The 27,654-nt window shown below is 39.5% G+C and overlaps 1 protein-coding gene across 12 annotated transcripts in view; it reads left to right on the top strand.

The window, feature by feature from the left end:
* The window catches only part of ANKS1B (ankyrin repeat and sterile alpha motif domain containing 1B), a 1,250,258-nt gene that overhangs the window by 907,138 nt on the left and 315,466 nt on the right, over positions 1–27,654 (top strand). For all 12 annotated transcript variants that reach the window (XM_056114313.1, XM_056114308.1, XM_056114302.1 and 9 more), the window contains one exon: positions 27,445–27,597. In XM_056114313.1, coding sequence (XP_055970288.1) covers positions 27,445–27,597 — 153 coding nt within the window. The remainder of the gene's footprint in view (positions 1–27,444; positions 27,598–27,654) is intronic.

The following is a 27,654-nucleotide window of genomic DNA, read 5'->3' as shown; positions in this document are numbered from 1 at the left end:
ATAGATATGTGTATGTAATCTGCCATATATGTTATCCGCTGTAAATCTTAAGGACACTCATATATACATATGACTGATTCACTGAAAGTAGATGTTAATCACAAACAGAAATGGAGAAACTCAAACACCTGAAAATTAAATAGTTCATTACTGAACAATCAATGGGTCAGAGAGAAAGTCAATGAGGAAATTAAAAGATTCGTGGAAGCAAATAAGAATGAGGACACTACCATTAGTACTTGTGGGATACAACAAAAGCGGTATTAAGAGGAAAGTTCATTGCTATGCAAGCATGCATCAGGAAGGAAGAAGGGGCCCACATAAGTAACTTGGCTACACAACTTAAGAAACTGAAAAATGATCAATGAAAGGAGCCCAAAATGGGTAGGAGGAAGAAAATAATAAAACATAGAGCAGAAATTAGTGAACTGAAATTAAAAAGATCAATGAAACCAAGAGCTGGTTCTTTAAAAAAAAAATAAACAAGTGAAATGAACCACTAGCAAGATTCACAAAGAGAGAGAGAAAGAGAGAGAGAGAGAGAGAGACAGAGACAGAGACAGAGAAAGAGAGAGAGAACCCTAATAAACCCTCAGATTAGAGAGGTATCACAACAGACACCACAGAAATTCAAAGGGTTATTAGATATTACTTTAAAGGTAAAAGGTAAAGGCCCTCCGTTGTTCATCGATTTGCTCGAGCAGGCCCAGTAACGTCTCCACTGGAGACTTTGTTGTTACTGTGTTTGGCATATCGAATACATCACGGGTGGCTTGCCAGGCTCTGCCGTGCGGACGAGATACTCTTGGTAGCTTGCCAGGCTCTCCGAGAGGGGCGGAGGAATCGAACCCGGGTCGGCCATGTTGGCTGCGTGCAAGGCAAACGCCCTACCGCTGTGCTATCGCTCCAGTCCCAAAGATATTACTTTGAGAATCTTTATTTATTTTTATGTCATACATGAGAGAACCTAAAAGAAATGGATAAATTCTTGAACTCCTATAACCTCCAAAGGCTGAACTGAGATGATTTGGAATACCCTAGTTCGATTCCTCCGCCCCTCTCGGAGAGCCCGGCAAGCTACCGAGAGTATTCGATATGCCAGACACAGTAACAACAAAGTCTCCAATGGAGACGTTACTGGGCCCGCTCGAGCAAATCGACGATCAACGGGAGGGCCTTTTTTTTTTTTTAACAGACTATCAAGGAAATTGAAATGGTAATCAAAAGTATTCCCTATAACAAACATTATATTAATGGGAGGAAAACTAAAAACCTTCCTCTAAGATCAAGTACAAGACAAGGTTGCCCATTCTCACCACTTTTATTCAATATAGTATTGGAAGTACTTGCCACAGCAATTAGGCAAGAAACAGATATCAAAGGCATCCAGATAGGAAAGAAAGAAATCAAGCTCTTACTATTTGCAGAGGGCATAATACTACTATATTTAGAAAATCTTAAAGACGCTACAGAAAAGCTCCTAGAAACAACAGATTTATATAGTAAAGTGACAGACTAAAAAATTAACATGCAAAAGTCCATCATTTTCCTATATACAAATAATGAAAGAGAAGAAAGAGTATTTTTTTAAAACAGTCCCATCCACATCTGTGTCTCAGAAAGTCAAGTACCTTATAATCATTTTAAGTAAAGAAGTTAAAAACTGGAACAATGAAAATTGCAAAACACTGCTTCAAGGAGTTAAAAAATGTTGAATGTAGGGATATACATGATAACCTTTCAGTATCTGTATTGCAAACTATAATGCCCAAAAGGAAAGAAAAAAAAAGAGAGTGGGAGAGAGAGGAGAGAGAGACAGAGAGAGACAGAGAGAGACAGAGGAAAAAGAAAAGCACCTTCCATAGAGGCAGTGGCAAGGACAGGTAACGGGAGGGGATCTGTGAAACATTAGTGGTGGGAAATGTACACTGATGAAGAGATGAGTGATGAAACATTATATAATGGAAACCCAATAATGAACAACCCTGTAACTGAATCACACTGTGATTCAATTAAGAGTGAATGAATAAATAAATATTTTCTTTTAAGAAAAAGGAAAAGAGAACATAAAAACAATGGAAATACATTCCCTGTTAATTGATTGGAAGAATTCATATCATCAAAATGGCAATATTCCCCTGAGCATTGTACAGGTTCAACACTGTACCTTTAAGGATACCGAAGGCATTTTTAAAAGAAGATCAAACACTTCTGAAATTTGTATGGAATAATACCCCCTGCTCCTTCCCCCTCCAAAAAAAGAAAATGTTGCTAAATCTGTCCTTGGGAAAAAGAAGATGGGAGCATCACTTCTCCAATTTCAAACTGTACTACAAAGTGTTAGTAATAAAACAGCATGTTTTTGGAATAAATATAGATCAGTGGAATAAACTTGAATATCCTGAGAAAGACACTCAGGTATTTGATTAGTTTCTCTTAGATAAAGGAACAAAAATAATAGGAAGTGGAGCTAGGAACACCTCTTCAACAAGTGGTGCTGGGAAAACTGGTCAGCTCTATGCAAAAAAAATTAACTAAGACCTCTTTCTAATGCCATGCACAAAAACCAGATCAAAATGAATTAAAAACCTCAGTATCATACCTTAATCCTTAAGGTATATGGAGGCAAATGTAGGCAGAACCCTCCATGACATTGAAGCTAAAGGCATCTTCAAAATCACCACTGACCAAACAAATAAACAAATGGAACTACATTAAACTGTGAAGTTTAATGCACTTCAAAGGAAACAATGACCAGAATACAAAGACAGTGCATGGAATGGGAAAAATTATTTAACCAAAATTCATCTAACAAGAGGTTAATAGAAGGCACAGAAGGCATCCGGAGAACTTTACAAGAAAAAAAAAAACACATGCAACACATAAAAAAAATGGGGAGAAAATATGAGCAAAAACTTCCTCAAAGAAGAAATACAAATAGCCAAACGCACATAAAAAAGTGTTCTACATTACTAATCAGCAGGAGACGCAGATCAAAATAACAATGAAACAGCATCTCATGCACACATCAAAAAGAACAACCAATGCTGGTATGGATGCATAAAGAAAGGTACTCTTATTCACTGCTGGTGGAATGCTGATTGGCCCAGCCTTTCTGGAAAACAATATTGACAAAAAACTAGAAATTAAGCTTCCATATGACCAAGCAATACCACTCCTGGGAATATACCCTAGTGGACAAAACACATAATGCAGAAAACTCAAGCCATCTGCATTCCTATGTTCATTGCAGCACTATGGGGAGTGCTGGGGAATGGGGAGTTTAGGCCAAATGGAGCGTGGAGTGATCACTGCAGACAGAGGGTGCTGCCTGTGTTCTCACTGTCTCTGGAAACAGAAGAAATAGATGCCTATTGTCTGTCATCCAGCCTGTCTTACCACCTCACTCTGCCCTCCTAATATGCCTGTAGCTTCTCTCATCCACACCGAGGCATACTCACAACCTCCTTTAGACACAAATATATTCAATTCCTTCCCCATGTATTAATCCCAAGAGAAACTATAGAAGAAACTCTTCCCAATAATTCCAATTCACCCAATTTTTTTTCTGAAACTTCCAAAACTCTGAAATTTAGCTCTTTTATATAAATCTTTAGATATGTAAAAACATATTTTCTATAGCCCTACCTTTTTTATTTTACAATACCTAGAACAGTGTCACATATATCTGTCTATCTATGCTTAATTTATATGATATTTTGAAATTCTTATTGAATTGAAAAAGTAATAATCACTGAAAGAATTAAGATCTGGCCCTTTTCAGGAGTTCCTATAATTTGTGAGAAAGATTTCTAGTCACTCCCATATTTAAGGTGCTAAAAATTCTGAACTGACCAAAATCACAAAGCCCACAAAGTGACTAAGCAACAGCAGATATGAGGCTTGAAACATTGGAATTCCAAGCATGGTTTCAACACAGGATTACACGTCTCTGCCTTTTCTAGACCTTACTGAAATTTTCTCCAAATGGTTTGTTCCCATCAGAAGTAAGTCATGAACCTGTCCACTCACAGATCGTATGACGGTATTTGTCCTCTTCTGCCCCTCTTGATCTGTAGCTCATTGTGGTTGGTTATTGTTATCACAGCTTGAAACTGTCTCCAGAACTTACTGAAAGTTCTCTCAGTGCTGTTAATATCCACTGGTGCCAAGTTTGCTGCAAAGACTGCCAAAGGCTGTTTCACAGTTGCAGGTGCCCGATGTGTCAAAGGTACTAATGTCTCTGCGACTGGTTATGATGCCCAGTATCTCCCTATCAAGGACACCTTCACCAATGCCAACTGAATGTTCTGCCAAAGCCACTGAAGCCTGCCAGTGTGGGCACTATCTCTGACTGCCAGTGCTTAGTGTTAAGGGCACCAGTGTCTGCAATATGGCACCATCTCTGCTTGCTGATAAAAATCTTGGTGCCAGTTCTACAATTTCCTTTTGTTGCAAATTTCTCCAAAAATGTTTTATGATATAGTTTTTGTATGAAAGTTGATCTTTCTCCAGGTATGGTCCACTGGAGCTGGGCCAGACCCCTGTCAGAGCTCCTGATCAGAAATCCTTCCAGAACCATCCATCCCCTCAGATAGATAAACTATATTGCTCATTGAGTGAAATACATGCTCTTCGACTTTCTTCTCTGAGCACAATAAGAAGTTTTTAAGACCCCTGGATTTTTCTCCAAACACAGTTTCAAGCTAAAAAATTTCACCCAGACATCTCTAGATGCCTGCATATGATAGATGAACACATTCTATTTAAGCTGAGATCGGAGCCACAAAGCTTCTGTCATCAAGCTGTCAGATTCCCAGTTCATGTTAGAGAACGAGAAACACTTCTTTTGAGTTTCAGGCAATGATCCAGAATCTGCCCACATCTCACCAACTCTACTCTAGCACCCTATCCAAGACTTGAGCCTCTTTCTCCTGGAGTACTTCCACAACATCTGAACAGACCTCCCTGTTCCTACCCTTGTCTGTTCTCAGCATTGCAGCCCGTGATTCTGCTGAGACAACAGCCAGATCATGCCACAGCTCTACTCACATTCTCCTGCACAAAATTATCTTCTCCCTCAGAATGAAAGCAAAAGACCTTACAAGTCCTCTTCTACTCCCCAATCACCTCTCTAACCTGATTTTTTTTTTTACTTTCAGAATAATAGTTTTATTTCTTTTTTCTCAATCTTTTGTTCTTCCATTCCTATTCTTTTTTTTTCCCCCCTTTATTTTATTTTATTTTTTTTTAAAGTTGTAGATTTACAATTTTTTGTGCTTTGGTTTCAATTATACAATGATCAGATACCCATCCCTCCACCAGTGCCCATTTTCCACCACCATGGATAATATCCCTCCCACCCCCATCCCCCCATCCCCCCGTCTCTGTGGCAGGGCAATCCCCTGTGTTCTCTCTCTCCTTTTGGGTGTTGTGGTCTGCAAAAGAGGCATTGAGTGGCAAACATGTTCAGTCCATAGTCTACTTTCGACATGCATCTCCCCTCCTGGGAGGATCCTCCAAACATCCTTTATTTGGTGCTCCCTTCTCTATCTGAATAGCCCTTTCCTCTAGGATACCCGGCTGGCCTCTAAGTTATGGAGTAATCCTCCTGGTGCTGATCTCAGCTATTCTTGGGTATTAATCTCATACTTTGTTACTTTATATCCCCCAGATGAATGCAATCTTTCTATGTCTATCCCTCTCTTTCTGACTCATTTCGCTTAGCATGATACTTTCCATATTGTACCACTTGTATGTAAATTTCATGACTTCATCTTTTCTAAGAGCTACATAGTACTCCATTGTGTAGATGTACCAAAGTTTCTTTAACCAGTCATCTGTTCTTGGGCATTCAGGTTTCTTCCAGTTTCTGGCTATTGTAAAGAGTGCTGCAATGAACAAACAAGTGCAGATGTCACTTCGACTATACATTTTTGCCTCTCTGGGATATATTCCCAGGAGTGGTATTGCTGGGTCAAATGGGAGCTCAATTTCTAATTTTTTGAGAATCGTCCATACTGTTTTCCAGAAGGGCTGAACCAGTCGACATTCCCACCAACAGTGAAGGAGTGTCCCTTTCTCGCCACATCCACGCCAGCATCGGTTGCTTTTGTTCTTTTGAATTTGGGCCAGTCTCTGAGGTGTGAGATGGTATCTCATTGTGGTTTTGATCTGCATCTCCCTGATGATTAATGATGTAGAGCATTTTCTCATGTGCTTTTTTGCCATTCGGATTTCTTCTTTGAGAAAGTTTCTGTTCATTTCATTGCCCCATTTTTGGATGGGGTTGGATGTTTTCTTCTTGTGGAGTTTAACCAGTATTTTGTATATCCTGGATATCAACCCCTTGTCAGATGTGTATTCGGTGAATATCCTTTCCCATTCTGTAGACTGTCTTTGTATTTTGGTCACTGTTTCTTTGGAGGTGCAGAAGCTTCTTAGTTTAAGATAGTCCCATTTATCTATCTCTGTTTTCACTTGCTCGGCCAGTGGCGTGGCATCTTTGAAGATACCATTAGCTTCAATGTCATGGAGGGTTTTGCCAACTTTATCTTCAATGTACCTTATGGTTTCTGGTCTGATGTTGAGGTCTTTAATCCATTTTGATCTTACTTTTGTACATGGTTCTAACCTGATTTTTACTCCTCTCTCTTCATGCAACATTGCTCTAACCTGATTAATTTCCTTGTAATTCCAAAAACACATCCAGGCTTACTCCATCCTGAGGGCTTTTGTGCAGCTATTCCTTCTACCGATTCTCCCTATTTGCCAAAACAGTGATTTGACCATCTCTAACTCTTGCTCAAATCTTGCCTCTGCAGGAAGCTACCCAAAACATTCTAGTTTATTTTTTAGATTTTATATAAATATTTATTTGGGTGCCTACCAGGATGGGAGTGGTTGGACCACACCAGGTGGAGCTCAGGGCTTACTCCTGACTCTGCTCATGGATCACTCCTGGTGGGGTTGGGGGCCATGTGAGGGGCCAGGATTTGAACCCTGGTGGGCCACATGCAAGACCAGTGCCTTACTGTCTATACTATTTCTCTGGCCCCTTAAACATCCTATTTTAGACTATACTTTCTCCCCTACACACACCCACACTCACACACATGCATGCCTGAACACACAAATGCATAATCACACACACACAAATACACACACTAGATTGTCCAAATCGCTTGTTGAAATTCCTCCTGTTTTCATAGCACGGATCACCTTCTCGCACTGTTTCATATTTATTATGATTATTGACTCTAAGATTTTTCCATACTAGAATATTAGCTCCCCAAGGACATGTATATGTTTGATTCATTATATCATCTGTAACAGTGACTTGAGAGAATATAATAGATATATGATAAGTATTTGTTGAATGAATTAGTGAATAGATGAATGAGTACATGAGTGGATGGATGGATTGATATTTGTTCCTTGTTTTTGTAACTTCTATTCTAATTTTTGATCACCAAGTAAATTATATTCTTTGTACTGCCTTTCCTAGTCAAGGCATTTTATTCAATTCACTACTGATAATTTTGGTTTTATGGGATATTTATCTTTGAAGTACTTTGGTGGGTGATATTATTATGCATTTGCCTAAGAAGGTTTGAAAAAGGACATGGTTTTTAAATGTCAAATAAATAGAATTGACCTTCTGAGCATTTATTATTAGGCTCAAGTTTGAGGGAAAAAATTTAGTACAGACTAATAACTTGCAAACAATTCCCCTGATTGATAGGAGTATGTAAAGCTTCTGCTTAAGAGCAAAGCAAAATTCTACATAACCATTGAAGAGCTACATGAAAGTCAGAAAAAAATGTACTGTCAGATATAAAAATAAAAATGAGAGACCCTGTGTCTTTTTCTAAATATGGTTCACATCGCCAGTGCAGCTTGAAATTGTGAATGATGATGAATATCCCTCAGTACCTTATTCTAGTTTCAGTGAATTCTTTTCTCCTTAATATGAGCCCGTCTTTCATAAAAGAACCTTGCAATAAGGGAATGAATCAAAACAAATAGTGATACTTAGCCAAGGGATCAAGGGTCAATATTATTTCAACAAGGATTTTAGAAATAAAAGAGACTGTAAAAATTTAAGAATGTCCTTTTACTGGATTTTTTAAAATGCCTTTTTTACCAAAAAGCTTCAGGGAGAAGTACACTAAAATATTCAGTAGAACTATCCTACCCTCAAGGACTATGATTATGTATATTCTGCATAGTAGCTCTCTATTGACCTTTTCATCCATATACCCACAGATCTTACTTTGAAGATAACCACCAGGTTCTCTGGTAATGCTGTAGGGAGCACATACTCTGCATGCACACAAATAAAGCTAAAAGCATTAAGTAATTATTTTGTACTTGGTGGTGTTGTGGTTTCATTTTTTACCATCATTTATAAAACTTGTCTAATTTGAAAACTACTTTCCTTTAAAATGTATATAGTCCTGCATTTTTTATCAAAGGGGGTGCTCCATATCTAGCACTGATGGCCAAAGGCTGGACTAGCTGGAGTAATGATACTATTTTGTTCCCTTGTGGAACTGTCCCATGTGTCTTGAAAACATTTCTTGCACATGAACTCGTTGTTTGCCATTGCTTTACTTAGAGTTTAAGTGACCTAAGATTTGTCAAAGTTGGGTTACACCATTCTTCTCCGGGTTAGACCTTTGTTTATCATAGTCATTAAATAGAAATCATGAGCATTAAGAGACACTGTTCATGTGCCTGAATGTCACTTGAGGGGATAGAGTACAGGCCCTACATGTCCTGGGTTTTAGGTTGAGCACTGGTATCATGTGCTTCCCCCAAAGTATGGCAAGGTAAACCCTTACCTCCAGCACCATAGACCCAAATAGCACTGCAAGTCACTCCAATAAAAGTTAGGGCTTCTTTTTTTTTTCAGAAATGTTTATTGAGACATTGATTTACAAAGTTGTTCACAAGAGAGCTGTTTCAGGCATGAAATATTCCAACACCAATCCCACCCCCAAAGTCCCCTTTCCTCCACCAATATCCCCAGCTTCCCTCACCCCCCCCCCAACCAGCCTCTTTGACGAGCATATGACAAATTTATTTCATCCAACAGAACTAAAGGAATGGCAAGTAGAATTATCAGAAAATAAATCAATAAAAGTGTGTTTGGGATAATTAATTTCTGTATGTCCTTAACCTTTCTTAATCTAGTAGAGGACAACCATACGCACCATTAGTGAATACCTGTCTTTTAAAGGAGATCTTTTAATGCTTCTCGCAAAACTGGTCTCAAGGTTATGAGTTCCCTAAGCTGCCAACTGCCTTTGAAGCTGTGTATAGTTCTTTCAAATCTGAATATTAATCTTGCTGAATAGAGTATTTTTAATGAAGTGTTCATTTTGTCAAGTTTTTGTACTTTATCCTCCCATATCCTTTGGGCTCTTAAAGACTCATTTGGTAGATCTGCTATACATCTTATAAGTTTCTTTTTCAATCTTGCCGATTTCAATATTCTATCTTTATGTTTGTATTTTGTAATTTTGAGTCAAATATGTCTTGTAACTTTCTTAATTGGGTCTATTTTCACTGGGACTCTTTGGGCCTCTTGGATCGTGGTACCTGTAATCCTCAACCTGGGTGGTTTTTACTGATTTCTTTAACTATCATTTCTTCATCACATTTACCTTCCTGTTCTTTAGAGACACTGGTGATTCTTATATTGTTTTACTAAACTCATTCATAGTTATCTGGATCTGGAATGCTTTTAATTTCTTTTCAGAGTATTTTACATCTTTTTCTGTTTCCTAGTGGTTTCCTCCTCATCTTGGATCTCTTTGATCTTTTGTTCAGTTTCTGTTATTCTGCTGTTCACAGCTTCTAATGATATTTTTTAAATTAGTTATTTTAATATAGACAACAGTCACAACTGTTGGTACAATTCTGGAGTTGAAATTGTTAGAGAACAAAGCTTCAATATTAAAATCAATAAATATTTTTTAAAATTATGTGAAAATTGTTATATCTGATCATTGGATCCAAGAATTTCCTAACCTGCTCGTTACTAGTTTTTGTGTGATGGTGTTTGTTCAGTTTTGTTTGCTTCTATGTTACTTTCCTATCTAATTTGGTGTGCTCCTACTAGAATTGCAGTATTGAGGAATTAGGGAGAGTTGCATGACCATATATGTGGCCACACAGTCCAGAGACTTCAGGATCTATGGTCTAGGCCAGTGAGTCAATATGGTGGTTGATATGGGAGGTGACCGTGACTGTCCACCCCAACTCTGAGAAGATACCTGAGTTCTCAGTCTGGGTACCCGAAATTATTTGCAGCTTGGAATCTTTGCAGAGAATATTAGCACAGCAGTGAAGATGAATACTAGGTTTGGCTGCAGCGGTAGGTTTTGGGTGCAGCTGCCAGAGGTTCCACAAGGCAGATACTTGGCTTGCCCACTTCCCAGAGTTTTCAGCTGCTGAGATCCTCTTTGCATGAATTTTAGCTGTTTATTGTGCATTTCCTGGGAGATTTAGTCGTGAATAGGTAGAGCAGAACCAGTGGTTGAGTCAATGTGGCAGAGGCGCCTATTGAGTTTGGTTTTTTGGTTATTTTTTTCAAATTTTTAAATTTAACTCAAGATCTGTGATTTGCAAAGTTATAGATAGTTGAATTTAGGCACATAATATTTCAACACCAGTCCCACCACCAGTGTCAACTTCCCTCTACCAGTTTTTACCCAGATCCTATTGACTTTTTATGTCACCTACCATGTTCTTAATTTCTGCTGTTTATGACTGTCCTAATTTTTTCATTTTGACTCTCACACTTTCTTCTGCATTGCTGACTACCTGTGCTATCATTTTTTGAAGTCATTGAATATTCTTATCATAGAGTCACTAAAGACACTGTCTGGGAATGTACTGGTGTTGTTTATGTCTGCGGTGATACTGTTTTCATTCATTGAACTTGGTGAGCTTCTTGTGTTTTCCCTGCTGAATTTCTAATGTTCTTCTAGAGGTGAGTCTGAAAGATGTTGATGGATTAAGCTAGAGGTTTCTCTCTGTCTTCTCTGCCCATCCTCAAATAATGACAGGAAGACTAACTCTGAGCTACATGTAATTTGTTGAATAGATCTGTCTACTTCAGAAGCTGTGGTGTGGGCTCTTAATATAGAGCAGGTCAGGTATAGAGGCTGTTGAGACACAACTAGGAGGGTATAACCCTACCTTCCATTCGAACTATGCCTCCCAATCAGCACAGGCGCAGATGATAGCAGCCAGAGGTAAGTCTCACCTAGAATGGTGGAACAGCAAGCAGAAGGTCAGGCATATTTTTTTTAATAATGTAATAGCACAGCAGGTAGGGTGTTTGCTTGCAAGAGGCCAACTTTGCCAATCCGAATTTGATTCTTCCACCCCTCTCGAAGAGCCTGGCAAGCTACTGAGAGTATCTTGTCCTCACGGCAAAGCCTGGCAAGCTACCCGTGACGTATTCGATATGCCAAAACACAGTAACAATTGTCACAATGGAGATGTTACTGGGCTTGCTCGAGCAAATCGATGAACAACGGGAGAACAGTGACAGTGACAGTGAATGATTCAAAAAATTCTTTGTTATTTGCTTTCCCTTTGTACTCCTAAAATATAATTCCACATAATATGCAAATACCATCTCTTCATTGCTCCTGCCCTTGCCTAAAGATTGATGAATGTCTTCAAATATCTGGGAATTTAAGGGACCTAAAGTCAGCACGATTCACTTGGTGGATGCAAAAATAGCAAGGTACCATTATCTGCAATTCTAAGTACATAGTCATATGCAAACAAAATGAACTTACCTCTGAGGACTTAGGATTCTCCATACTGTTAGAAGGATTCGCCCTACAATTTCTTTGATAGAAACCGTCTCCATAACAGTCTTATTCAAAGCAAAGAGGCTTCATGCAATCAATTTGTACATAATCTATGTCTCTCTCCTTTGTTGAAGATTCATCATACAGAGGCCTTCTGACACTTTACTTCCCAATGGTAGTCACTTTGTTGAAGTCCTTTGAGTCCTCAACAAAGCATCATCATATAAGCTAGCAAATGTCTCAGACTCTGAGGAATATTTTTCCTAAAGATCAATGAAATCCCCCACAAAAGAAATGATGTTGTTAAATCTCTGTGGAACCTTTTAAGTCTCACCTGGATTTTGGCTTATGCTCTTCCATTCATAGTCTTACCCATTTTGTCCATGTCTCTTCCTGAAAGTTGCACTGTGTTAAGAGTTAAGAGGATAATGGATAACCTTTTTCCTGGGGCCCTGTCGTTAGTGCATCTGCCTTTCACTTTAATGTTCAATCAGTCTTTTAAGGACCACTGATGAAATAGCACAGTGATGTCTAAGCCCAGATCTCAAAGCCTGTAGGAGAACTGATCCTCTACTACTTGGGAGACCTTCATTAGAACTTGATAGCATGCTGTCTACTAGCACTGCTTGTCCTAGTTTATTTTCAGGGTTTCCATTACTCCAAGTCTTTGGTAACAGCAGGACAGCACAGAAGAGGTTAGAACCGGAAACGCAAGGGAGATGCCCAACAACATGAGCTGTCTCAATTACAAGTTGTCTTATAGAATACAAGATAAAGAGTGCATGGGAGTGGGAAAAGAGAAGACATGGTGTAATGCTGATTCATAAGCAAGTTTAAGTAGCTGAGCTGCACACATCCGATTTCTTGTGCAGGTTGGCTTACAAAAGTGATAAATTGATATTATTGCACCCAGAAAGAACCCGTCACATGGGTGACTTTCTTTGCTTAGATTAGGACTTTCACCAAACAGGATCCAGCTCCAGTCATTCCCAATCCAGGTAGTTACCAAATTGTTACATCCATATTAATATAAAGATTATTAAACCCAAACTTAACTCTATGGAAAGCAGTAAGGGAGATCCCTCAAAAAAGTATTAGAACTCCCATAGGGCCCAGCAATACTTCTTGGAAACACAACAGCATTTATTCGAAAAGACATATGCATAAATATGTTCATTACAATACTTAGTAAAATAACCAAGATATGGAAACAATCCAAATATGAAACTACTTGAACATTGAAGAATGGGTCAAGATGTGATATCTATTTACACAATGGAACTCTTATTGCTTTATATCTCAAGTCATCTTCAACCAAGTCTTCACTATCTCCTTTTTCTGCCTTTGCATGTGCGTGCGTGTGTATGTGTAACTGTGTGTAAGTTGTGTGTGTGTATGTGTGCATGTGTGATTTCTAAACTAGTCATCTTCCTTCTTCTCTTTTCATATAAATGTTCAACAGAGCAGTTTAGGTCATGCTTTCTCTGTCATCCCTAACTCATAACTCAACCCAGTGTAGCCTAGCTTCTGACTCTTCTCAGAAGTTCTGGAGTTGTCCCCTTCCTCAACTTATTATACCTCTCTTGTGCATTGTCTCCTAACCACACTGTTCTTGAAATGCTATATGCCTCAGTTATCTACTTGTAGCCATTTGTTTTGTGGTCTCCAATAGAATTCTTCTTATTTATTTATTTATTTATTTATTTATTCCGAGGTCTTTCTCTTTTCATTTACATAATTTTCTCTTTATCCTCATCTCTACATGATTTCAACTCCACCTCGTGATAAAAATGACCTTGCCACAGAGGCAGGGTGGGATTGGGGGGATGGGTGTGGGAAGGATACTGGGATCCATGGTGGTGGAAAATGGGCACTGGTGGAGGGATGGGTATTTGATCATTGTATAATCGAAACCCAAGCACAAAAATTTGTAAATCTACAACTGTACCTCATGGTGTTTCACTAATAAAAATTAAAAAAAAGAAATGGTTAAAAGTAAAAAAAATGACTTAAGATTTATTAAGTTCTTCTGTGTGCCAAGTACTGTGCTAAACTCTACTTTCATTTTTTCATAGACAACCCATGACTATATCAGAAGTAGAAATTATCTTTATGTCTTATTTCACTGCAGAAAACAGACACTTCAGAAGGTTAAATAGCATTTTCTTAAGGTTATAGAGAAAAAAAATGGAGAAACCAAGACTGACTCCCACTTATACTATTGATGATACCCAAAATTATAGGTTTCCTCTCTTCCTTCCCATTTCAGAATCAAAGTTTTATTCCTTTATTCCAAGAACCTTTAGTTTTTCTGTTTCAACATTATTTATCATCTCATTAGCTTCTTTTCCTTTTCAGCTGATAATACTATTATGTGCCTAGGTATCCAATCTTGAAACTTGATTTTTTTATTTCATGTCCCCCTCTCCCTATTTACTTATCCATTACATAGTTGTCACACAACATGGTGGAACAATTGACAGAAATATGCCAATAAATGCAATTATAGAAAGTGAATTTTCTTTTAACAACAGTTGTGAGAGGTCACTGCCTTCATAAAATAAGAAATAGGGCACTGCATAGGTAAATGGAAGTTCGGATTTCTTATAAATATTCTACATAAAATTTTCCTATTTTTCAGTTGTGTATGAATCAGAGGAAAGACAAACCTGCTAAAACAGAAACCTTTATTATAGAGTGGTTTAAATAATAAAACAATGGAGACATAACAATAGTACAGCTGGTAAGTCACTTGCCAGGTTTAATCCCTGGCATCCCATATGGTATCCCAAATGTGCCAGGAGTGATCCCTGGGCATAAGAGCCATAAATAAGCCCTGAGCATTGCTGGATGTGGGCCCCAAAATTGTAAATAAATAAATAAATATAAACCAAGGGCCAGTGAGATGTCTCAAAGGGCTAGAGCACATTCTTTGCATACAGAAGTCCAAAGTTCAATCACTACCATTACATGGTCCTCTGAACACTGTCACATGTACCCCCCACTCCCCAACCCCCGCAAAAAATGAATTGGACTGGAAAGATGGCTAGTGCATATACATCCAACATTTGATTCAGCACTGCATGTTCCCATGAGCACTGCCCATAGTAACCAGCTTCCCCTGAGCATTACTCTGTTATTGTTTTGTAAATTTCAAAACCAAGAAATTTAGTAGATAAATAGTTGAGTAGACCAATCTAAAAGGTAAAAAAAGGCCCTCCTGTTGTTTGTCGATTTGCTCGAGCGGGCCCAGTAACGTCTCCATTGGAGACTTTGTTGTTACTGTATTTGGCATATCAAATACGTCAAGGGGAGCTTGCCAGGCTCTGCCGTGCGGGCGAGATACTCTCGGTAACTTGCCGGGCTCTCCAAGAGGGGCGGAGGAATCGAACTCGGGTCGGCCATGTTGGCTGCATGCAAGACAAACGCCCTACCGCTGTGCTATTTTTTTTCTGTCATGTAACATCCCTGAAACAAGTATTTCTCTGTTGTTTCAACTGATTCTGCTCCAAAGAAATTCTGTAAGGACCCAAGACTCTTTTGTTCAGTCTCCTTCTAATACCTTTCTCCCACAGTATGATCCATGGATTAATCTTAATATCACTGGGAAGTTTCTTGGAAGTTGAGAATCTCAGACCTTCCTGCAAACTACTGAACTCCTTTTTTTTCTTTTTGGGGTCACACCTGACGATGCACAGGGGTTACTACTGTCTCTGCACTCCGGAATTACTCCTGGCGGTGCTCAGGGGACCATATGGGATGTTGGGAATCAAACCCGGGTCGGCCGCATGCAAGGCAAACACCCTACCCGCTGTACTATAGCTCCAGCCCCACTATTGAACTCTTGAAATCAGCATGTTCTTAAGATTCCCCAATGATTTCTATGCACTTTGAGATTTGAGAAGTGTATCACAGACTCCAGAATATTTTTTTGCCTATGTGATCAAAATTGGACTGCAAGCACGATACTCAGCTCTTAGAAAGACCAAACAAGGGGGAGGGGAAGCTGTTCTAAGACAAACAAGTGCAAGCTATTAAATTGAAGGTGATCTGCAGCTTGCATGCAGCACTCTGATTAGCATTCCATAGGCTGAAAGACATTCCCATAGCAGCAATAAGAAGAAAAACTGGTATGTCTTATCTCTAGGAGGACAGGGACAAGTCCAATTCAAGCTCTATTATGGGGGTGGGGAGTGGAGAAAGGACAAGGGAGATCTCAATTTTATAACACTTGTAAACATAAAATTGTCTAATACACTTTGGCCTCCTTCTGCTTCCTTATTCTCTTGGTTTTATTGCCATGCTGATATGGTAATGTTTGCTTAATAATTTGTTGCATTGAGGATGAGTTGTTTTTTTTTTTTGCTTTTTGGGTCACACCCAGCAATGCACAGGGGTTACTCCTGGCTCTGCACTCAGGAGTAACTTCTGGCGATGCTCAGGGGACCATATGGGATGCTGGGAATCGAACCTGGGTTGACCGCGTGCAAGGCAAACACCCTACCCACCGTGCTATCTCTCCAACCCCGAGGATGAGTTTTAAGTTTTAATCCCAAATGTGCTATAATATCATTTGCCTCTTTTAATTTGTTTTTCCTATTATTATTGCCATCCCCTTGCCTTAACTTCCTACTAGTGACTCCACCATTTTAATAAGGCTTGATTCTTGGCTAAACAAAGCAAAGTTGAAGCAGAGAGAAAGAATGACAAACAATACACACCTGTCCATTTCTATATATGTGATAGACCCATTCTAGATCAAAAATTATGCCACACTAAGAGGAAATTTATAAAGTAATGTATCAAAACTTTTCTAGATTACTGACTTCCAAACATTTCATTTCAAAGCAAAGAAAGCCTTTGTTGGAGGTAGGAGATAGAATAATGGTTAGGACATATGTCTAGAATGCTCCTAACCCAGGTTTTGTCCCTGGGATGACATGTGCCCAAGCATTGCCAAGTGCAGCCTTGGGGGGCCCTTAAACCATTGGGGTGACCCAGATAATCCATGGGACTACAAGGCATGAGCAGCATCACAGTTGCAGGCTTTGTCATTGAAATTCCAACCTGGTTGGCTGAGAATCAATCATTGATGGGACCCCAAGGATTCCTGTCCTGAGTATGGCATTCGAGTCCACTACCTCAAAAGAAAAAGAAGTAGATATTCCTTCTTCCTCTCCTCTGTAGATATTTAAAATATGGGTTGCTTCTGTTAGATTATGTAAATTTAGAGTCTGGGCTCTCCAGGTGCCCCATCACTGAACTGTTGCCCCCAGACATCCAGAACTCCAAAATTCACTGTTTTAGCTCAGTCCTCTGTGAACTGTGTTGCCTCAATGTGAATGACTAGAGTGCTTTTCTGGCACTAGGCTTGCTTAACAGACTCCCACGGGAAAGGCCCATTTGAGCACAGTAAGGGAACACCAAGAACAGCACTGAGGGAGTTTGATCAAATACCATCACTATATCTACACCTTCCCAAGATTACAGTTACCTTCATGACTAGCTTCAATTTAGGTCCAGTTTGGTTCTCACCAGACTTTGGGCTCAGATTTTCTGGTGGAATCCTGTTGCCTTGGAGTCAGCAGGAGATGTCTGCCCACCAGCCGCCCACACTCGCCTCTCAGATGGCAGCGTGTGCCCGCGACCCATGCATGCTCTGCCCTGCTGCCAACCTGGCAGGACCCCTGCTGTCACTTTCTCTATTTCCCTGTCCTGCCAGCTGTTCTGTTGGAAAAAGTTGCATCACTGCTGATTTGAAAAAAAGAAGTGGTAAAAACGCTCCTTGTGGATTTTCTGATCAAAGTGTGTGTCTACCAACTGACGGTAGTTTAAATGGCTTGGTTTGTGGTCTTCCTTTATTCTTTAAGCTTTATCTTTAGGTTTAGTTTTTTCCATTCCTGAATAAATGAATCTGACAATTCATTTGATATTAGTTTCCAAATTATGGGTTTGTAATATTTCAGCATTATAAAGGTACTTTGTACTCCTTGACCCAACTGTCTCCCTTCATTGATGAGATCATTGAAGCTAGGAAAGGAAAAGTAACTTTTATATAGTCACAGTTAGGTAATAGGCCATATAATTCACTGTCTATCAATTAACTGAGAGTTCATAGTGATTTCAGACCCCTGGGATAGGTAGAGAGATGTTTAGAGTTTATGGGTGCATGACAGCAAAGTACAAACCACAGGTTTGCTCTTCAGCACTGCATGTACCTCTTAGCACTGCCAGGTATAACCATGGTGGCTCCAAGTGTCTCTGGGCCTAAGCAGAGCTATATGCCCTGTCCTGGCTTTGAACCTTTCAGCCCAATTTTCCAAGTGTCACTGGAAGGTGCTGTCAACCTCCTGAACACTGATGGGGAGACCAAGTAAATAAATAACAACCAAACCACTCACCCACATTGAGCTACATAAGCAAAGTCCACCATGCTCTTTAATACACCAAATACACCATATCAACCCATATTAATCCCTTGTTTTTAAAGTTATAAGAGTAAGCCAGAGAGATAATGAAGAGAATAAGGCACTTGCTTTGTATGTAGTACCAGGAATGGTCCCTGAGCACAGAGCCAGAAGTAAACCCTAAGTACTGTTGGATATGGTCCCCAAACCAACATAGATACACAGAGAAGCAGTTATAAATGCTATTGATATACTGTCAAAGCAACCTTCATTTTAATACTTACTACAAAATACAAGCCCCAAGAACTGGATGCCATGTACTACAATTAGTGGTTTCATCTTCATGTGTTCATTAAATCACTTAATTTAGTCAACATTCAGAATACCACATGAGTGCTATGTGAGAGGGACTCCAGCAACAGCCACAATTTTGTTTTCTTTACCAAGGACCTGGGCTGGAGCAATAGCACAGGGGGTAGGGCATTTGCCTTGCATGCCACCAACATGGCCAACCAGAGTTTGATTCCTCTACCCCTCTCAGAGAGCCCGGCAAGCTGCCAAGAGTATCTCACCCGCACGGCACAGCCTGACAAGCTACCCGTGACATATTCAATATGCCTAACACAGTAACAACAAGTTTCACAATGGAGACATTACTGGGCCCACTTGAACAAATTGTTGAACAATGGGAGGACAGTGCTATAGTGCTACCAAGGGCCTAAGATACTCACATCCCTGACACTAGAGAGAGTAGGCCTTAACCTGCTATAATAGAATTATCTGCAGATCATGTAGAAATGGAGCAGGAGGTGTGACTCATTTTGACATGGGAGTGAGGGTAACATTAGAAAAGACTTCAGCTAGGAGGTAATATGGAAACAGCCACCTTTTAAGAAGGGATATAATACCACGAGGAAATAGCATTCCTGGCAGAGAGAATGGCATGGGCAAAGGTATTGGATTGTTTGGTATACTAGATATGCAGAGCATTATCATACAAGCAGAAATCATACCCATAGGGTTAATAAGGATATGGTACATAGTTGTGTCCTAAATGACAAATGGTAGCTTGGGAAGAATGTGGAGGCTAACTTGGTCTTCTCAGTGTCACATAGAAGTATTTACTAAAGGACTCTCCTATCAAAGATTATTGGTTGTTTATTTGTCAACGTGGCAAATAAACCCGATACCCAGATTGTTTTGAGATGTCACTGCAAAGGTCTATATTTTCATCTAACAGTGACATCTCAAAACAATCTGGTTACTGGTGCCCGCTGGAGTTAATCAATGAACAATGGGACGACAGTGCTACAGGGCTACAGTGCTATTAGTAGTTTGAGTAAAGCTGGTGTTTCTGGATAAGGTAGAAGGATCTATCCAATTTGTTGCAAGACTTAAGAGAAAAATACTGAAGATCATCAAAGAAGATGAACAAATTCTATCCCCAGATTACCTGTGGGTTTGAGCTACAACCAATTCCTCTTGGGTTTCCAGCCTTTCCTGTAGATATTAGACTTGTGTGTACATGTGTATGTACACATGTGCATGTGTATGTAGACGTGTATGTGTGCATACATGCTATTGGTTTTATTTTAATTTTTTAATTTTTTGGCACCATAATTCATAATACTGCTAATGATAGGGTTTCAGGTATACATTTCAATACCTCCACCCTCCTCACTCCCAGCCTGCCTCTTCTCACACCTATTTGTTTTATTTCTCTGAAGAGCTTGTTTCATATTAACACCCTGACTAATACACTTTAATTTTGAAATAGCAACCCTTTAGATTTTTTCCTATATGTCAAATATTTTGTGACTTATAAGCAACAAGATGCATGTCCATTCTGCTGACTCACAGGCATGTGGTCCAGCTGCAGTTCAGCTGTCCTGCCTCATCCCCACTGAGCTAAGGTAGAAACCAAGCATTTGGTTCCATTTAGGCTTGTTCCACAAGTCTTCATCTTTTTTCTAGGACCAGAAGTTGTGCAGTTACTCAGCATGTGTTATTCTTGTGACAAGTGCCAGATCACGAAAGCACAAATAGATCAGAGAAGCACAGACACTTCCTCTATAAACCATCACACTATCACGTTCCATTGGCCAAGCAAAGTACATGGCCAACACTGGTGGGTTTGGGAAGCAACTCCAGTTACAGAGTGGTACAATAAAGATCCTTTGCCAAAGAACTCAGAAGCAAGACTTTAATGCAGGGAGAGAGCTAAGAATTAGGAACAGCAATTTGATGAACTTGAGTTGCCTTATTTGATTTATTTCCAGCTTTTGTTTGTTTGTTTGTTTGTTTGTTTGTATTTTAGAACATACCTAGTGATGCTCAGAGGTTACTCCTGGTTCAAAGACCAAATGAGATGCTGGAGATAAAACCAGCCTGAGTCAGTTTAATACAAAGCAAGTTTCTTACCCACTGTGCTATCTCTCCAGCCCCTTAAATCTATTTCTGATCCATAACCAGCAGCTCAGGGAAAGGGGGAATATAAACAAGCTACCAGATATTAAACCCATCCTAAAACGAGATGGGGAAAGGAAGGGAACTAGAGAAGAGAGGGATAAGATAACAAAGAAGAGTTTTAATTGAAGTTGAAATGATTAGCAACCAAATAACTGAAAATTTTATGCACTTTAAAATAAGTACAAGGCAATTTTTTATAGTGGGGTAGGAAGAAAAGCAATAGTGAAGAGCTTTTATGTTCATGGTATAGTGATGATGGAGGGATTGGTGTAATGTGCTGCAAGTGTAAAATGGAGAATTCTTACTGTTCTAACTCATGAAAAATAAATCCTCAAAAAATAAAAAATTATTTTAAAGTATTGTAATTGTTAATTTACTTACCCCATATCTTCTAATCCTGGAGAGCAATATTATCATTAGATTCCAAAGTTCATTTTGGGAACTGGAGAGTCAATTGAGAGACATTTGGCAAATCAAATTTATAGGACTCATTGGCCTAATTAGAAATGATGGTAAAACAGGACAATGTGAGATGATTCCTAAGCATTTATGAGAGCAATGTGATGCTATTTTCCCCATTAACTAAAATGGAAAGTTTGAAGCGAAGACCAGTTTATGAGCCTATGATGGTAATAGCTAATAATACACATAGGTAGGTGAGTTCTCTTACACATAGTTGGAAAATGTGAGTCTTAGTGCTCAAGAAGAAGCATTCTAGAAATAGAGATGAAACTATGCCAAGCATGGGAAATGATTTTAGCAATGATAGGAATGTGCCTTACATAGTCCATTATGTAACAGCTAGCAATTTGACATACTGTTTGAATCAGTTATGTCTATTAGGCTCTTGATCACTTGACATCCCATTACTCATTGATTTGCTTGAGTGGGCACCAGTAACGTCTCCATTTGTCTCTGTAGCATGCTAGTGTAGCCCAATGGCGTCTGCTCATTCTAGGAACACAAAGAGCCTCAAACCAATTGTTTGGAATCTTGACGAAGAGAAGTGACCATCTCTTAGAGCGACCATGCGATCTTTTGACATCCCATGGAATCCAGTTGGTAATGGCTCTAGTCCAGTGGTCATCTAGAAATTGCATTATGTGTCCAGCCCATCTGATTTTCGACACCTTGACAAACAAGACACTGTTCCTGATTCTCGATCGTCAATGCTGGTTGGAACTCCGGAATCCTTCTCTCACTTCAGTGAAGCATGATACTCCAAGCATCACTCTTTTGATTCCTCTTTGGGAGACCTGAATAGCATTATCATCCTGTTTTCATAGGGCCCAGGTCTCTGAGGCATATGTTAATGCAGGAAGAACAGTGGAATCAAAGAAATGTTCCCAGAACTGGAGATTCTTCATCCTCTTAGCTATTTCTTCAATGCTTTTGAAGGCATTCCAAGCCACTCTCTTCCTCCTGTGCAACTCAGGTGCCAGGTCATTCATCATGTTGACTTCTCACCTAGGTACACATAACTGTTGCATTTGGAGATGTTCATTCCATTGAGAGCAAGTGGAACATCAGGAACGAGATCATTTCTCATAAACATTGTCTTTGTGAGATTCAGCTGTAGTCCAATCTTTCCACACTCACGGTCGAAGTTGGTCAGTGTTTGTGCCACTTGGCTAAGATTTGGTGTTATTAGAACGATTTTGTCAGCGAAGCAGACGTGGTGTAGTTGCTGACCATCTATCTTTACTCCCATTCCTTCCCATTCAGTCTTTGCATGACGTTCTCGAGGGTGGCACTAAAGAGTTTTGGTGAAATTGTATCACCCTGCTGAACCCTTCTCTTGACATAGATGATCACTTCCTTGTAGAATGGTGAGATCCTGGTAGTGAATTTGTAATACAGATCACGAAAGATCCTGATGTATTGAGTTTGAACACCCTGTTTGGCTAGGGCTTCGATGACCGCTTCAGTCTCAACAGAATCAAAAGCCTTCTTTAAATCGAAGAACATTAGACAGAGAGGCATCTTGAACTCCCAAGAAACCCCAATGAGCTTGGTTATCGTGTGAATATGGTAGATCGTGCTGAATCTTTTTCGGAATCTAGTTTCCTCACGTGGTTGTCCTTTTTGGAATCTAGCTTGCTCACATGATTGTCCTTCATTTAGTGTTCTACTAATCCTATTCAGGATGACCCAAGTGAACAGCTTGTAGACGACAGACAACAGGCAGATCGGGCAATAGTTGCCAATGTCGTGGATGTCTGCCTTCTTGTACAGTAATACAGTCCTGAAGGTTTTACATTGGGATGGAACCTTGCATTCAGACAGGTACTGTGTGAAGAGCTGAGCTAGTGTATTGATGAAAACTGACGGCAGGTTCTTCAGGTGTTCGGATCTGACCTTGTCTGGGCCAAATGCTGTTCGCTTCTTTACCAACAAAATGGCGTGTCAGATTTTAGAAGGGAGAACGTTGGGAACAACATATGCATAGTGCAGAATTTGGTTTGTGGGCAGGTGGACTTGACTATCAAAGAAATCAGAGTAGAAATCATGGATAATCTTCTGCATTTCCCTTCTGGAAGATGTGACAGATCCATCAGGACGTTGGAGGGTAGCCATCTTGGTCTTGTAGTTGGCAAAGGACAGGTGGGCATTCCGAATGCTTTTCCCAGCTTCTGCCACATCGGCCAGGACTGCTGCTCTTTTCTTTTTAAGGTCTTCCTTTATCGCTTCTCTGCACTGCTTTGCGAGCTCAGATGTTTGCTTGTGGTTGCCTGAGGCTTGCCCCAAGCCACGTTGGCAAATGAGCTCAAGAGTTTTCGAAGACAGGCATCTTTTTGTGGCTATCTCTCTCTGTCAGCATTCCTCACACAATCATGGAGGTGCTGAACCAGTCGATCGTATTCTTTGTCAATGTTGTCAATGACATGGCATCTTCCCATGTTGCCACTATACTGCCAAAGAGCTCCCAGTTGGTGGTCATTCTGGGAGTTCTCTTCTTAAACTTTGCAGCCCTTTCTCCCTGCTCTCTGAAGTAGAATTTTGCACGAAGGAGATGGTGGTCCAATCCAGTTTGGAATTTTGGGACAACAGCAACATTGGTTAGCAAAACTGTTGATTGAATATGATGTGGTTAATTTCATTGTGGAACCGTCCACAGGGAGACTCCCATGTCCAACATTTAGATTTGGTCTTCTGGAACTGTGAGTTACCGTGGATGGTCTTGGTCGATATGACAAACTCAGATAGTCTCTCACCCTGTTCGTTCCATTCTAGCCCATGGGTCCTGATGTGGAGTTCTTTGGCTGATCTTCTCGGTCCTATCTTGGCATTAAAATATTAGGGTCTATCAGGGAGAATGGGAGATTAGGTTGAAAAGATATGTTCGTATCTATACTCAATTGTCTGAGAATGCTGGCAGAGGCCAATGGGTGTTTGTCAAGAGGGAATCACTACAAATTTTGGTGCTTGCATTCTTAACAGCCTGGCTTTCAGTAAAACTAAGTAGCAGAAAAAGTTGGACCAAAGGTGGAAGGAAGGCCAAATGGAAAGACATTGCTTTCATTTTTGTAACCACAAGAGCCTGAACAGGGTAATGGCAGTAGGAAGAGAAATAAAGGAACAGATGGGAGAATTGCTTTGAAAGAAATTATTGTGCAACACAGTAACCATTCTGCATATCATTAAGTACATGTCAAATGAATTTTGTAACTTTATTTGGCTCTAATGGCTTTTTCTCTTCAGGTAGGCAGCCTCTTAGTACATTATTGGTCATCTGTTCACATATTTTTTAATTAATAATGAAAACTATCATGAAGGAGAGACTCTGATGGCTTTGCTCTCATCCACACCAGTTGTCAGAATGGACACTGGTGAAATGATTATGGAAGGCTCCCCCTATAGACATCAGCATGGAGAGTCCAAGATCTTTTTCCCCCTAGCTCTCTATCTGCTTCCATGTTTCAATCTCCCACAAAACATTTCCCTCCTGCTTATTTTAAGGTTGGTCCAGGGGATCCAACCTCACAAAAATATTCAGGTTCCTGAGCAGCATGCATTCAGAGAGCTACTGATAGGACTGCTTTCTTTTTCTAACATTGTTTTCTATTTGTTATATTTTAATATTATTTTAAAGATGTTTGATAGCCTGCCAGTTTTGTAAAGTATTGAAAATTCAGTTCCAAATTAGTGAAACCTCCAGTTTAGTTTCTTCTGCCCTTGGGGTCCCTAGTTTAAGTCTTCCTCTCAGGCACTTTTGCGTTTTGCTTTGACATTGATTCGTTATTGAATGTTTATTCACGATTTTTTTCCTGATTTTTAAATCAAAAAATTCTTTCTGGTTTTTAAATTCCCTGGCACTGGGAGAGAAAGGGAGGATTAGAATAAAGGCAAACTTCTTTCCGAGTTCTAACATTGACCTTCAACTAGTTGGGTGTAACCATGGGCACTGCTTGCTCTCAGAGGAGTGATGTTTATGAGTGTTTGGGGTGACCTATGGGTAAGGGGGTGCTTATAGCACAGTTCTCTGGTACAGATCATGTGACACCACCCCAACTTGATTCATTGAAATGTCCTAAATTTGATTCCAGTATCCAATGCTAGCATGGGCAACTTCTTGAATGCAACACATCAGTTGAGGCTGTTTAACTAGCATGTGTCTCTTTCTCTTTCCTTTTCTCCAGTTATTTCCTTAGGCCAGTGGGACAGCAAGGGATAGCAAGTTTCCTATGACTAGTGTGATTGGTCAGGGTAGCAGAATATCAGTTACTTTTACTAAGTCCTGGAAAATATGTCAAGCTCCCTATACTTTCGTAGGTCTCATAGAATATGAAGATACTTTACCTTTCTTTGTACCTCTGATCTGGTCCCTGTTCTCCAATAGTACACGTGTGTTATATACTATTCGATAAGACTGCCAATAAGCTTCATTTTGCAAACCTTGTGTTATGGCCACCTTTATAGGTGTGGTACATTTGTAGCCACTTTGCAATAATAAACTGGTTAAAATTCAGTGAATAAACATTTAATGTGTAACTACAGTAAATCAATGCAAAAGCAAAATGAAAAAGTCTGATGCAGTTCATATTTTAATACAAGTAACTTTTAAAAGGGTAAGTATAACTATGTGAAGCCATACTCCTAAAAGTCGGTGGTAAACCAGTAAAATCCTAATTTTTTTTTAGAAAAAGAGGAAAATGAAAAATAGCTTAGAGAGTGAAAAACAGAAAAGAGGGAAACATTTTAAAAGTAACTAAACATAAAGTAGAATATCAAAAATGAGAATACTTTGTAGTGACAGAAAGCCTAACTTGTTTAAGATTAAAATCTGAATCCCCGGTAGCTAGACTAATCTTTCCTCTGCTCATGAATCATATAGATTTCCATTAATACTTATCTCCTTGAATCTGAAGAGAAAAATTCATGTTGTATTTTCCCCAGATTTACAGTTCCCTTCCTACACTGCACGGAAGGATCACACCCAATGAGGGAAGGGAGGTCAGAGCTGGATACCTGCTGACCTTAATGCTGAGGTCAGAGGAGCCCAGAGAGCTAGCTCAAGAGGCTGAATGCGTGCTCTGCATGTGGAAGGTCTAGATTTGATCGCCAGCACTGCATGTTCCTTGAGTACCACTCCCAAGTACCACCGGATGTGTCTGCGTCAAAAAAAAAAAAAAACCTGAAATCAGAGATTGGTGATGTGTCATGCATAGTATTACAAAACTTACATCTGAGTTAATTCCAAAACCAAGAACGGCATTCAACTAAAGTTTCAAATAAAAGCTGAAGGACTAGATTAACCCACATCTATTTTTATTTTATTTTGCATTGAATTTTATTATTACTTTTGTTTTGTTTGGAGGCCACAGCAAGTTTCAGTCAGGAGCTATTCCTGGATTGGTACATAGGAGGTGTACTCGGTGGTACTCTGAGGACAGTGTGAAATTGGGGTGGAGGGGGTCACACCTGGACATCCTGAATGTAAAATGTGCATTCCAGTTCCTTGATCAATCCTCTAGCTCCTACAAAATTTTAAACCCAGAAGTTTCATTTGCTTAGGTTTCTTTCACACTCCAATTTAAACTCAGAAGCATTATGTTACTGTCACACTTCTTTGTTCTCCTTAAAAAAAAAACATAATTCTCCAAATATAGCTGACAAAAAATAGGAACATGTCTGCCAGCAAGTTCCCTAATCCATGTCTAACATACTGTAGAGTCTATGCAGAGCACATGGTCTAGAAACACCCCCAAAGTGTCTTCCCCTTCTTTTCTGGTTTAACACTGCAGTATGGTTCTCCAGCATGTTTGCAGTACCTCCAATACATGTCTTGCTAAGTATGTATTGCTTTGAATGTTTGAGTCATGCAGTATTTTCACATGCTTTGATATTACACATATGCGAATTAGCATATACATTTGGAGAGTGCAGTACCTTCTGTCTTCAGAATTAAATTTGATACTGCTTGACTAACATCATTTTAAATTCTGTCCAACAGAATGCTAATAATGTCTATAGCAGGAGCTAGACATGCTTAGTTTTCTCAAGTATGGAGTAAATTGTAAATTTCTGGGTGCAATTTCAAAAACTAATTCAGTGTGAAAATTATTAATGTTTTAGAGCTGTTCACAAAGTATTTTGCTTTTCCTTAATTCCATATCCAGAATGATCTGTTGCATCCTTCAGGTAAACTTCCAAGTGACAAGAAACATCCTGTTGTTGGTGCACTAAGTACATAGTTTAAATGGCTCCTAATGTGGTTTTCTTAATTACAGATGAGACCCATTGGCCATGATGGCTACCATCCCACCTCTGTTGCTGAGTGGCTGGATTCCATTGAACTAGGTGACTACACCAAAGCCTTTCTTATTAATGGCTACACATCGATGGACCTGTTGAAAAAAATCTGGGAGGTTGAACTCATCAATGTAAGTTGGTCTCTTAAAGACACTTCAGCCAATCATTTTTTGACAAATGAAATTTCT

Source organism: Sorex fumeus, unplaced genomic scaffold (genome assembly GCF_029834395.1).
Source record: "Sorex fumeus unplaced genomic scaffold, SorFum_2.1 ptg000003l, whole genome shotgun sequence".
In the NCBI taxonomy this organism is placed as follows: Eukaryota; Metazoa; Chordata; class Mammalia; order Eulipotyphla; family Soricidae; genus Sorex; species Sorex fumeus.
The sequence above is the reverse complement of the archived record's forward strand: the minus strand, read 5'-3'. Positions and strand labels throughout refer to the sequence as shown.